The 14,119-nt window shown below is 33.3% G+C and overlaps 1 protein-coding gene and 1 pseudogene across 1 annotated transcript; one reads left to right on the top strand and one right to left on the bottom strand.

Moving 5' to 3' along the window:
• The first annotated feature begins 7,978 nt into the window (after window positions 1-7,978).
• On the top strand, window positions 7,979-11,514 carry LOC133679986 (FT-interacting protein 1-like; annotated as a pseudogene).
• Window positions 11,515-12,252: 738 nt separating this feature from the next.
• Window positions 12,253-13,921, bottom strand: LOC133679987 (large ribosomal subunit protein eL6-like). The gene is made up of 4 exons (XM_062102753.1): window positions 13,580-13,921; window positions 13,179-13,285; window positions 12,641-12,822; window positions 12,253-12,539 (listed from the first exon to the last, which is right to left on the bottom strand). The coding sequence occupies exons 1-4, from the start codon at window positions 13,831-13,833 to the stop codon at window positions 12,384-12,386; spliced, it is 699 nt and encodes a 232-aa protein (XP_061958737.1). The 5' UTR covers window positions 13,834-13,921; the 3' UTR covers window positions 12,253-12,383.
• Window positions 13,922-14,119: the final 198 nt, after the last annotated feature.

Consider the following 14,119-nt stretch of genomic DNA (forward strand, 5'->3'; position numbering starts at 1 on the left):
CCGATCTATTTTAATTTGGTTTGGTTATTTTAAAATAAAAATTGATTTTTTTTGTTTGACTTAGTTTTTTTCAATTCAATTTTTTAATTTCAAGCTTATAAAACTAAACTAGTTGGTTTTTTTTTTTATTTTAATCAATTTAATTAATTTTTTTCACTATTAAATTTAATCTAATCGGTTTATAATAGATTTTTTTGCTGAAAATCAGAGCATCGGCAATACAGGGATATCCGTCTCGTAGCCATCCAAAGTTTTCATAACTAATAATCCCAGACCTCGTGCCTCAAATTTAGACAGGTCAACCCTCGTACTTTCAATTTATGGTCCATTTAATCCACTGCAATTTACGGAAACACGTGATGGACATGCGACGAACACGAGTCATGTGGATAGAGTGCACGTGACCACTAATCGAAGCTGTGAGGGTTACCATGCCTGAAATTAAAGTGCAGGAATTACCCATAAACCTCATTACCACTTAAGTCTATTGTTAATTTTAAAATCTGTAAAATTAATTAATATATATATAAATTAATCTAAATATTTATATTAATAATAAAAAAAAGTGCAGAAATTGGTTTTACTAATTTCTAAGACCTGAGTGATTGGAGAGTGAGTTTGCCTTAATAATAACATACTTCAATCTATATTTTTTAAAAAATTAAAAAAAAATTATTTAAAATTAATTCTTTTTAGTGTTTTTGAATAATTTTAATATATTAATATTAAAAATAATTTTTTAAAAAATAAAAAAATATTATTTTAATATATTTCTAAACAAAAAAACATTTTAAACTACAACTATAATTCCAAACAAACACTCAACCAAAGATCATACAGTGTTCCAATCGATGAATGCCTTTCCAGTGCTAGGATCCTTCCTTTCCTTGTGCGTTTATATTTTGTGTGATTCTGGCGAGGATTTAATTGCGCGTTTAAATACAAGAACTAACTGTTTTCTTTGTTATAACGTGGCTGTTATTATTCTATAAAGTATTATTTATTTAAAAGTATATTAAAATAATATTTTTATATATTTTTTAAATTATTATTAAAATTATTGCATCAAAATAATTTTAAAACATAAAAAAAATATTAATTTAAAATAAAAAAAAATTAAAATTTAATTTTTTAAAAAAATATTTTTAAAACATAAAAACAAAAAGCAATATAATTCAAATCCAACGCACTGATCATCCCTTAAAAATTCAAGTGGCAAAGCTAGAACAATGATCAGCTTTCGATGTTCTCATCAATGCGCTGTTTGCTGCGCTTCATGAAAATTATTTTTTTTGTTCTTAAAAATATTATCTAGCCTTTGAATCTTACATATCCACAAATCAAAGCATCTATCTCCATCAAAATCACCAAAATGGCCAAGCACAAGTTGCACAGCTGCAGACTAATTAAGCTTTATTTCATAAAAGTCAAAACAGAAAAGATTTTCATGTTAATAGCTCAGAGAAGCACTGGAATTACTTCCTTCCATCCTCTTCTTCGACAAAGAGGTCCAAAGTTCCGAAAGTACCATGATTACCCTGACTTTAAAAAGGGCTTGTTTTTATGGTCCAGGAAAATGGAGCACAAAATCACCTAGTGGATGCATCATTTCAGGGCTCAGGCCGATGACCCACATGGAAGATCGAAAGAGTATTCGTTAAAAACAAACGTTCTACGCCTTTTCTTTCATCTGCTCTCGACATAAAGTGCAAAAATCCAGTAATTCAGGGTAGCATTCATGGTGATCTTTGATCAAAGAGAACTTATGTGCGATTGTTTATTTCAGGTCAAGAGACATAAGTGCAGCTCGAGGCCCTCTCTTGCATCTTCAAGTGGAATGCCAAAATTGTGAAAAGTACTTGTACCATCGGAGCAACTACAGATCCTCGCTAACACAACCATTCTTTCTGAGGCTCCCTTTTCTTCTCCAGGCAAAACCAATACGGATTTTGTTATATATTTTGGACTAAGCAAAACAGTAGGAAACTCGAATCAAATCCAGCAATAGAGTATTGCAGAGTTCCTAGCCCTAGATAGATACCCTCCTCTTTACTCTTTAGTGTTTCTTTTCCTTTTCTTTTCGTTTATTTTTTTATACCCTTCATTGTTAATTGTTTGTTTTTAAAAGTGTTTCTGAAAAAATTTGATTTTGTTTTTGTTTTGAAGTGATATATTTTTGATATTTTCAAATTATTTTGATGTGCTGATCTCAAAAATAATTTTAAAAAAATAAAAAAATGTTATTGATATACTTTTCTGAGTGAAAAACACTTTGAAAATCAACCTAAGCTACACTCCCAAACACCCTCTAATCAAGGAAAAACTTGTGTTTCAAATAGGACTTTAGAATGCAACTGAGTTGTCAAGCATATGAAGTTTTGTCGAAGAAACTGTTTAAAAATTAAGGCCGTGTTTGTAACGTGGTTAAAACCTGTTTTTGCAAAATTCAATTTTTTTTATTAAAAATTATTAATTTTTTAAGTTTTTATATTGTTTTAATGTGTTAATTTTAAAAATATTTTTAAAAAAATTAAAAAAATATAATTTTAATGCATGTCTAAACGAAAAATACTTTAAACCGCAACTCTAACCGCTACCACAATCTCAAACAGGTCCTAAAAATATAAATAATTGGTTTAGAGGTGTAAAAACACCTTCTCTAAGTTGTTTATTTCTTTCATATAGAGATAACACCTTTAGAATATAATTAATCCCTCTAAACCTTTGAAAGATTAAGAAGAGAATAAAAAAAAAAGAAAAACTCGTTTTATATTTGGTATGTGTGTTATAGTAATAGATTTACTTAAAATATTATGTTTGTTAATATTATGATTATTAATAAATTTATATTAGTGTTAGTGAAACAATTATATTTTAAATTATATTAAATAATTATTACTCAGTTTTATTCCAACAATTATAAATATCAAAATTAATTACAAAAATTCAAAAAACAAATCAATTTCACTTAAGTGTCTAAATAAACCTACTAGAAAACTCATTCATATGACTTTTCTTTAATTTATTATGTATAGAAATTCGCACTTATAAAAAAAATATTTCTTTTCAAAGTAAAATAAATATATTTTTCTTCTATATTCATTTACAATGGACTCCATCAATTTAAAATAAAGCTGACTAAACGAAGGGATACAACAATAACAAATACAGTTTAAAGCAAATGAAAGAATAATGCATAGGAAAGGCATCTTTCACCAAGGTCACATGAGTTCCCTCACAAGTTTTTTGAAAAGCACTTTAAAAAGCAACCATAACTATATTTTCAAATACCCTCTAATTAAAAAAAAACTTATGTTTCAAATAGAACTTTAGAATGCAACTGAGCTGTCAAGCAGATGAAGTTTTGTCGAAGAAACTGTTTAAAAATTAAGGTCGTGTGTTGTAATGTGGTTGAAACCCCTTTTTGCAAAATTCAATTTCTTTTTATTAAAAATTATTAATTTTTTAAGTTTTTATATCGTTTTAATATGTTAATCTTAAAAATATTTTTTAAAAAATTAAAAATATATAATTTTAATACATGTCTAAAAGAAAAGTACTTTAAACCGTAACTGCGGCCGCTACCACAATCTCAAACAGGCCGTAAAAAAATAAATAATTGGTTTAGAGGTGTGAAAACACCTTCTCTAAGTTGTTTATTTCTTTCACATAGAGATAACATCTTCAAAATATAATTAATCCCTCTAAACCTTTGAAAGATTAAGAAAATAAAAAAAAGAGTTGGTGTGTATGTTATAGTAATAGGTTTACTTAAAACATTATGTTTGTTAATATTATGATTATTAATAAATTTATATTAGTGTTAGTGAAACAATTATATTTTAAATTACATTAAATAATTATTACTCAGTTTTATTCCAACAATTATAAATATCAAAATTAATTACAAAAATTCAAAAAACAAATCAATTTCACTTAAGTGTCTAAATAAACCTACTAGAAAACTCATTCATATGACTTTTCTTTAATTTATTATGTATAGAAATTCGCACTTATAAAAAAAATATTTCTTTTCAAAGTAAAATAAATATATTTTTCTTCTATATTCATTTACAATGGACTCCATCAATTTAAAATAAAGCTGACTAAACGAAGGGATACAACAATAACAAATACAGTTTAAAGCAAATGAAAGAATAATGCATAGGAAAGGCATCTTTCACCAAGGTCACATGAGTTCCCTCACAAGTTTTTTGAAAAGCACTTTAAAAAGCAACCATAACTATATTTTCAAATACCCTCTAATTAAAAAAAAACTTATGTTTCAAATAGAACTTTAGAATGCAACTGAGCTGTCAAGCAGATGAAGTTTTGTCGAAGAAACTGTTTAAAAATTAAGGTCGTGTGTTGTAATGTGGTTGAAACCCCTTTTTGCAAAATTCAATTTTTTTTTATTAAAAATTATTAATTTTTTAAGTTTTTATATCGTTTTAATATGTTAATCTTAAAAATATTTTTTAAAAAATTAAAAATATATAATTTTAATACATGTCTAAAAGAAAAGTACTTTAAACCGTAACTGCGGCCGCTACCACAATCTCAAACAGGCCGTAAAAAAATAAATAATTGGTTTAGAGGTGTGAAAACACCTTCTCTAAGTTGTTTATTTCTTTCACATAGAGATAACATCTTCAAAATATAATTAATCCCTCTAAACCTTTGAAAGATTAAGAAAATAAAAAAAAGAGTTGGTGTGTATGTTATAGTAATAGGTTTACTTAAAACATTATGTTTGTTAATATTATGATTATTAATAAATTTATATTAGTGTTAGTGAAACAATTATATTTTAAATTACATTAAATAATTATTACTCAGTTTTATTCCAACAATTATAAATATCAAAATTAATTACAAAAATTCAAAAAACAAATCAATTTCACTTAAGTGTCTAAATAAACCTACTAGAAAACTCATTCATATGACTTTTCTTTAATTTATTATGTATAGAAATTCGCACTTATAAAAAAAATATTTCTTTTCAAAGTAAAATAAATATATTTTTCTTCTATATTCATTTACAATGGACTCCATCAATTTAAAATAAAGCTGACTAAACGAAGGGATACAACAATAACAAATACAGTTTAAAGCAAATGAAAGAATAATGCATAGGAAAGGCATCTTTCACCAAGGTCACATGAGTTCCCTCACAAGTTTTTTGAAAAGCACTTTAAAAAGCAACCATAACTATATTTTCAAATACCCTCTAATTAAAAAAAAACTTATGTTTCAAATAGAACTTTAGAATGCAACTGAGCTGTCAAGCAGATGAAGTTTTGTCGAAGAAACTGTTTAAAAATTAAGGTCGTGTGTTGTAATGTGGTTGAAACCCCTTTTTGCAAAATTCAATTTTTTTTTATTAAAAATTATTAATTTTTTAAGTTTTTATATCGTTTTAATATGTTAATCTTAAAAATATTTTTTAAAAAATTAAAAATATATAATTTTAATACATGTCTAAAAGAAAAGTACTTTAAACCGTAACTGCGGCCGCTACCACAATCTCAAACAGGCCGTAAAAAAATAAATAATTGGTTTAGAGGTGTGAAAACACCTTCTCTAAGTTGTTTATTTCTTTCACATAGAGATAACATCTTCAAAATATAATTAATCCCTCTAAACCTTTGAAAGATTAAGAAAATAAAAAAAAGAGTTGGTGTGTATGTTATAGTAATAGGTTTACTTAAAACATTATGTTTGTTAATATTATGATTATTAATAAATTTATATTAGTGTTAGTGAAACAATTATATTTTAAATTACATTAAATAATTATTACTCAGTTTTATTCCAACAATTATAAATATCAAAATTAATTACAAAAATTCAAAAAACAAATCAATTTCACTTAAGTGTCTAAATAAACCTACTAGAAAACTCATTCATATGACTTTTCTTTAATTTATTATGTATAGAAATTCGCACTTATAAAAAAAATATTTCTTTTCAAAGTAAAATAAATATATTTTTCTTCTATATTCATTTACAATGGACTCCATCAATTTAAAATAAAGCTGACTAAACGAAGGGATACAACAATAACAAATACAGTTTAAAGCAAATGAAAGAATAATGCATAGGAAAGGCATCTTTCACCAAGGTCACATGAGTTCCCTCACAAGTTTTTTGAAAAGCACTTTAAAAAGCAACCATAACTATATTTTCAAATACCCTCTAATTAAAAAAAAACTTATGTTTCAAATAGAACTTTAGAATGCAACTGAGCTGTCAAGCAGATGAAGTTTTGTCGAAGAAACTGTTTAAAAATTAAGGTCGTGTGTTGTAATGTGGTTGAAACCCCTTTTTGCAAAATTCAATTTTTTTTTATTAAAAATTATTAATTTTTTAAGTTTTTATATCGTTTTAATATGTTAATCTTAAAAATATTTTTTAAAAAATTAAAAATATATAATTTTAATACATGTCTAAAAGAAAAGTACTTTAAACCGTAACTGCGGCCGCTACCACAATCTCAAACAGGCCGTAAAAAAATAAATAATTGGTTTAGAGGTGTGAAAACACCTTCTCTAAGTTGTTTATTTCTTTCACATAGAGATAACATCTTCAAAATATAATTAATCCCTCTAAACCTTTGAAAGATTAAGAAAATAAAAAAAAGAGTTGGTGTGTATGTTATAGTAATAGGTTTACTTAAAACATTATGTTTGTTAATATTATGATTATTAATAAATTTATATTAGTGTTAGTGAAACAATTATATTTTAAATTAAATTAAATAATTATTACTCAGCTTTATCCCAACAATTATAAATATAAAAATTAATTACAAAAATTCAAAAAACAAATCAATTTCACTTAAGTGTCTAAATAAACCTACTAGAAAACTCATTCATATGAATTTTCTTTAATTTATTATGTATAGAAATTCACACTTATAAAAAAAATATTTCTTTTCAAAGTAAAATAAATATATTTTTCTTCTATATTCATTTACAATGGACTCCATCAATTTAAAATAAAGCTGACTAAACGAAGGGATACAGCAATAACAAATACGGTTTAAAGCAAATGAAAGAATAATGCATAGGAAAGGCATCTTTCACCAAGGTCACGTGAGTTCCCTCCCGAGCTCGAGGTTATACTTTTGCTTTCTTTCAGCTCTGTCAATGACCTTTAACTCATTCTATTTTTCTCCCTTTAGTTTTCTTCACATGGGTGTTGCTGACCACCGAAGAAAGGCATGTCCTAATTACACAGGGTTAAGCAAATTACCATTGATGGTAAACCTAATTCATTACAAATTTTCAGCTCTAACAATCGGCGTGCAGGGCCTTATGCAACGTTCTCAGCTGGAAGCATGAGAAGCATTCCCAAAGAAGCTGGCACTAGACAATAAGGATTACTCGAGGCCTGAGACAAGTTAGCTTCTCTAGGTGAAAGAATTAGTGAAATGCATGAAAATCAGATCAACGTGACAACAACAGAAGTTAATCCTTCCCCAATGAAAATCTTAAGATCCACATTTTCCAAATGTTATGCCAGCTTCAAGATAAAATCATGCATCATGTAGCTACATCGAGAGAGGTATTACTTATTAGACTATTCTGAAAAAAAGAAAAAAAATTGGAGAGAGAGATACTGGACTGATCCCTTTCTTGACAAAGATGTCAAACTTTTGAGTGTAGAAAGGAAAAGAAAACAAGAGAAGATTAGACCGCTAACATGCACTGGTTCATCGTATCAAAATCTAACTTCCATTTTACTTTTTCTTCAAGTTCTTAATAACATTCAGGACAACAGTTTATAATATTTCGTGGAGAGATAAGCTTATATTTGTTAGTCTATTACTTTCACAAACTAAAAGAATGGTCTGTATTCACTTTCCCACTTTAAAATAAAGCTTATTCTTTCCCTCCATTTTGCTCTTCTTGCCCACCCTAGTTTTTCTACAAAACTCAAAGGTAGCTTCTCCATCAAAGCATTCCTTTCTTCAACAAACAATTCAAAGCTAGTACAGTGAGTGAGAAAGAACCTTAACAGTTATTCTTTCCATTTATACTGTAACTTGGTGACTAGAACTTCTTTGCTTCAACTTTGAGTTTCAGATATCTTGCAGGTAGCCACTTCCTTGTAGCTTCCGACACCAGCAAAGTAACCACAACAAAAGGAGTATGAAGCTAGTGGTAGAAGTAGTAGATGCTCATAATCTTATGCCCAAAGACTGCGAAGGGTCAGCTAGTCCATTTGTAGAAATCGATTTCCAAAACCCACTCAGTAGAACCAAAACCATCCCAAAGAACCTCAACCCTGTTTGGAACCAGAAACTTCTCTTTGATCTGGACGAAACTAAAAACCGCCATCACCAATCCATTGAGGTCTCCGTTTACAACCAGAAGAGACCAATCCCTGGCCGAAACTTCCTTGGTATAACTAGAATTTCGTGTTCAAGTGTTATCAAGAAAGGTGACGAGGTTTATCAAACTTTCTAATTAGAAAAGAAGTGGTTTTCCTCAACTGTTGTCAAAGGTGAAATTGGCCTTAAAATCTATACCTCACCAGAATCTGAAACAAAAGTTCCTCCTCTTCCCTCTCCACCAATTAATACACCACAACCATTAGAAACCTCTGCTTCTTGTTCTCCTCCCCCCACTATTACTCATATTGCAGAAAATACCGACGTTGATTTCAAAACACTAGCTGCTCTTCCTAAAGCAGGGACTCTTCATACCTGAAAAAGATCCAAAGAAGAGCAATAAAGAACCTGTCAAAATAAGAGCTGACACCACTCAACACGCACATCAACACCAAATCCTGCAGCAACCCAGCCTATCGGTGGAGAAACTACCAAACGGCACCCCTTGCACAATGCATCCTGCTAACCCACCAGCCCATTCTAGCGATCCAGATGACTTCGACTTGAAGGACACCAACCCCAAGTTAGGGGAACGGTGGCCAAGTGGTGGAGCATATGGAGGAAGAGGATGGATGAATGGCGAGAGATATGCAAGCACTTTTGACCTTGTTGAGCAGATGTCTTACCTATATGTTCGAGTTGTGAAAGCCAAGGACCTTCCTCCGAGCTCCATCACTGCAAGTTGCGATCCTTATGTGGAGGTGAAACTTGGGAACTATAAGGGCAGGACAAGGCATTTCGAGAAGAAAATGAACCCAGAGTGGAACCAGGTCTTTGCTTTCTCAAAAGAGCGAATGCAGTCATTAGTGCTTGAAGTTTTTGTCAAAGACAAAGAAATGGTGGGCAGAGATGATTATCTTGGAAGAGTAGTTTTCGATTTGAATGAAGTTCCAACTAGAGTTCCACCAGACAGTCCACTGGCTCCTCAATGGTATAGACTGGAGGACCGACGAGGAGAAGGGAAGGTGAGGGGAGACATTATGCTTGCGGTTTGGATGGGAACGCAGGCAGATGAAGCCTTTCCAGAAGCATGGCACTCTGATGCTGCCTCGGTATATGGAGAGGGTGCACTCAACATCCGCTCAAAAGTCTATGTATCACCAAAATTGTGGTACCTAAGAGTGAACGTGATTGAAGCTCAGGACGTGGTGTCAAATGACAGGGGCCGCTTCCCAGAAGTATTTGTAAAAGTTCAAGTTGGGAATCAAGTTCTCAGGACAAAGATTCATCCAACTAAAACAGCTAACCCACTCTGGAATGAAGATTTGGTGTTTGTAGTGGCTGAGCCTTTTGAGGAGCAGATCTTCCTGACTATTGAGGATCGAGTGACCCCATTAAAAGATGATGTCTTGGGGAAAATAAGCCTGCCCCTCAACATTTTTGAGAAGCGATTAGATCACCGGCCTGTTCATTCTCGCTGGTTCAATTTAGAAAAATTTGGTTTTGGTGTCTTGGAAGCTGACAGGAGGAGAGAGCTTCAGTTTTCAAGCCGGATTCACCTAAGAGTTTGTCTTGAAGGTGGATACCATGTACTGGATGAATCGACAATGTACATCAGCGATCAAAGACCAACAGCAAGGCAGCTGTGGAAGCAACCAGTTGGGATATTAGAAGTGGGAATCTTGGGTGCACAAGGTCTTCTTCCAATGAAGATGAAGGATGGCCGAGGGAGTACAGATGCCTACTGTGTGGCTAAGTACGGCCAGAAATGGGTTCGCACAAGAACAATCCTTGACACTTTCAATCCAAAATGGAATGAGCAGTACACTTGGGAAGTTTACGATCCCTGCACGGTGATAACATTGGGAGTTTTCGACAACTGCAATTTAAGAGGAGGCGAGAAACCAAATGCTGCAAATGCAGCACGAGATTCAAGAATTGGAAAGGTAAGAATTAGACTGTCAACTCTAGAAGCTTACAGGATTTACACACATTCTTATCCACTTCTTGTTCTGCACCCACATGGTTTGAAGAAAATGGGGGAGCTCCAATTGGCTGTTAGATTCACCACCCTCTCTCTAGCTAACATGATATACATCTACGGGCATCCTTTGCTGCCTAAAATGCACTACTTGCACCCATTCACAGTCAACCAGGTAGACAGTTTGAGATACCAAGCCATGAATATTGTAGCTGTGAGGCTCGGCCGAGCCGAACCACCTCTGAGAAAAGAGGTGGTGGAGTACATGTTAGATGTGGATTCTCACATGTGGAGTATGAGAAGAAGCAAAGCCAACTTCTTCAGAATCATGTCACTTATTTCGGGTTTGTTCACCATGAACAATTGGTTTGTGGACATTTGCCAATGGAGGAACCCAATCACATCAGTGTTGGTTCATATCCTCTTTCTGATATTGATTTGGTACCCAGAGTTGATCCTTCCAACTCTCTTCCTCTACATGTTCCTCATTGGATTATGGAACTATAGGTTCCGACCAAGACACCCATCTCACATGGACACTAAACTTTCATGGGCAGAAGCAGTGCATCCAGATGAACTTGATGAAGAATTTGACACGTTCCCAACTTCTAAATCCCATGACATAGTTCGAATGAGGTACGACAGGCTTAGAGGAGTTGCAGGAAGGATCCAAACCGTGGTTGGAGACATAGCAACACAGGGGGAGAGATTTCAGTCTCTACTCAGCTGGAGAGATCCAAGAGCAACCAGTCTTTTCATTGTGTTCTGTCTTTGTGCAGCTGTAGTGCTCTATGCAACTCCTTTCAGAGCGGTGGCTCTAGTTGCTGGTTTGTATTATTTGCGGCATCCTAGGTTTCGAAGCAAGCTACCTTCTGTGCCCAGCAATTTCTTCAAGAGATTGACAGCTCAAACAGACAGCTTACTGTGATCCTGTTAGTAGTGCTTGCGTTCTCATAGCACATATCTTTTACTTTCAGTTAACCAACCCGCTTCTTTCTTCTTTCCTTGTAAGTTACAATAAAAGCCTTTCTAGGATTTCTCAATAAGCTGTCCTTTGAAATAGGGATGATTGCTGTGAGTGTTGATCCGTAGAGGACACCAAGTGCTCAGAGCCTAGTACTCATGGATGAACCATGAAATGCATCCTTCCAACTGTACATGCTTTTACAGAAATTCTGCTTTTCTGTTCCTCCTACTTCCACTCGCCGTCCTATCATAATGAGAGAAAAAAAAGTGGTTTGCTGGGTGGTTTTATTTTCAACTAGTCTGATTTTGAGAGACGGCCTGTAACAAAACAAGAGAGTTCACCTGGTATGGCACAAAGGCGAAACAGAGAGAACAAGCAATATCCTAAAGGCAAATAGTGAATCATTTTCTTCATTTTTAAAATTTCTGAGAAGGTAGAAACCCAGTAGCATCTCAAAAAAGTGCACATTTAAACTCACTCTAAACTCTAATACCAATCGCAACACCAAACTAAGAAACTTGACAGCATTCAAAAGTTTCAAACGAGGAAACATGTCATTGACAAACAGCTAAAGGCCAAAAGAAAGGCCAGCTTACCAAACAGTTTACATCTTGAAAAACCAAGCACAACTTGAAAAAGCTGTTTCAGGAATTTTCAGTTCCATACATTCTCCATACCCATAGATGATTGATCAGGGAAATGACCTGTCAACTGTCAGTTACCGTTGATTACTCCAGCTGATCCAAAGCAGAAAATGTTCACAGCCCCAGGGAAAATTGGGTGTTTCTATATCACAAGCACAACAGCGAAAACAACCACTACTAAACAAAGGCAAAGATAATAACATGGCCCATCATTGCAACTTCAATCTAAAACAGAGACTAACAATTCAAAAGAACCAAATCACATGAAAAATAAATAGCAGTCACTTGCACCACAAAATGAAAAATGGGACACAAAAATCACTTGCACAAAACATTGCCTTGTAAGAGGTTCATATATTGCCAAAAACACTAGGAAAGTGCAGCTGCTAAGATAAAGTTCAAACAAAATACAATAAGAAAGTAGCTCAAGAGAAACGATCCTAATTTTTTCCTTTAGAACACAAGCTCGTGAGGTTTCATTCCATCCTTGAGAGAAAACCTTGCACCCAAGTATGCCTTCAAATCTGGAACGCACTCGAGTGATTTAATGAGCGGTGCATCCACTGCCTTCTGGTCATCCTTCTTCTCTTGTGGGAGACCTTTCTCACCCTGTATTTTGGGAATAGAAGATCATAAATTTCAGGATGAAACAGAGAACAGAAATAAATAGAATGGAACAACATATAACTAATGACCACCAGCAAACACACCTCTTTATCTGCCTCAAAGAAGTTGCCCTCTCCCTTTTTCTTCTTCTTCTCAGCCTTCTTGCCAAAATATTTATCATCAAACTTCTCCACATTAACACCAGAGATGTCAACCTTAGTGGAAGTTCCAATCACATAAGATTGGTTGACTCTCCTAAGAGGAACACCATTGATCTTAAATGGTCCTGCAGCAATGGTTAACAATATCATAATTTTAGGCAGGAAAACAATTTTCACAGCAATATCAAGTCAAAGAATTTCCAAACCGTGCCATATCGTGAATTTTTTTACATAACAATATAGAACATCTAATATGTAAATGATCAAGTACTGCTGTGAAGCCAATATCACAGACATTATCACAAATTCAAACTTCAAGTCACAAGCTTTGAGATCATCGGTAATATAATTTCTGTTCTCCAACCAAGATCAGTAATGCACATGCCCAGTGATACTTGATGAACGAAAACACAGGTTTCAATAGATGCTATTACAAGGGGACACCATTCGATATAAAAAACAATAAACAAATCAAGCTCACCAGTGACTAGAAGCAATCCTGAAGGAAGCTGCTTGAGGAACACAACTCTCTTGCCCTTGAACCTTCCAACAAGAATGATCAAAACAGTCCCTGGAGTAATACTATCCCTACAACATCAAATAAACAACAAAGAAAATATAGATTACAGCATGCCTTGAATAACACATCGCTGATGCTTCATCAACCAAAACTACCCATAAATGAAACTTTCTAGTACAATAAGTCTCTATCATTTCAAAATGACATAGTCAATAGGAAACACTAACCCAAAACTATATTATACACAAACTCGAAAAGAGAGCAAAACAAAACCACAAGATAGACTAAAAAGCAACTGATAAAACAATTTAAAATTCAATAAATGAATCCATAAAGAAAGCAATATAGCCAAAGGTAAAGACCTTAGCTTGGTGGGCTTAGGTTTGCGCCTGTTAGGCAGTGGCTTCTTGACATCATCAGCCGGGTAAAACTTGGGTGGTTTCTCAGCAGGGGCGGCGTCTTTAACTTTAGGAGCGTGTTTAGGGAAAACACCGCCGTTTTTGGCCTTGATAGCCCACAATCCTCTCTTGTGGTACATCTGTGACCTCGAGTACTTACCGATCCCTCGAACCAGATCTGGGTTTCTGGATACCTGTGGTGTCTTCCTGGGAGCCATTGATTCCGAATGAGGTTTCTCTCACACACTCTCTCTCTTTCTCTATGAAAAATGGCCACAAACCCTAGTGGGGAGAATTTTGAGGGGTTATATATGCGGCGTTTTATATAGGGATGTCCAGTGAGAGGGAAAAAAAACCCTAGAAACCCTAATTCGGGTTATTAGGTAATGGGCTTGGGCTTGGGTTGAGTGGGTGTCGTTGGTTTCTGGCTTTGGGGTGAGCTGAAATTTTCTTGAAATACACCCTATTTTTATATAGGCCGTGGCCCATATTATAGTTTTCTTC

Source organism: Populus nigra, chromosome 19 (assembly GCF_951802175.1).
Source record: "Populus nigra chromosome 19, ddPopNigr1.1, whole genome shotgun sequence".
In the NCBI taxonomy this organism is placed as follows: domain Eukaryota; kingdom Viridiplantae; phylum Streptophyta; class Magnoliopsida; order Malpighiales; family Salicaceae; genus Populus; species Populus nigra.

Excerpts from the sequence above, each read along its gene's own strand:
- LOC133679987 (XM_062102753.1), bottom strand. The coding sequence starts at position 13,833 with ATGGCTCCCAGGAAGACACCACAGGTATCCAGAAACCCAGATCTGGTT. Across the intron at positions 12,823-13,178 it reads AGGATTGCTTCTAGTCACTG|GACCATTTAAGATCAATGGT; the intron begins GTGAGCTTGATT and ends CCATTGCTGCAG. Across the intron at positions 12,540-12,640 it reads TCTTTGAGGCAGATAAAGAG|GGTGAGAAAGGTCTCCCACA; the intron begins GTGTGTTTGCTG and ends CCCAAAATACAG.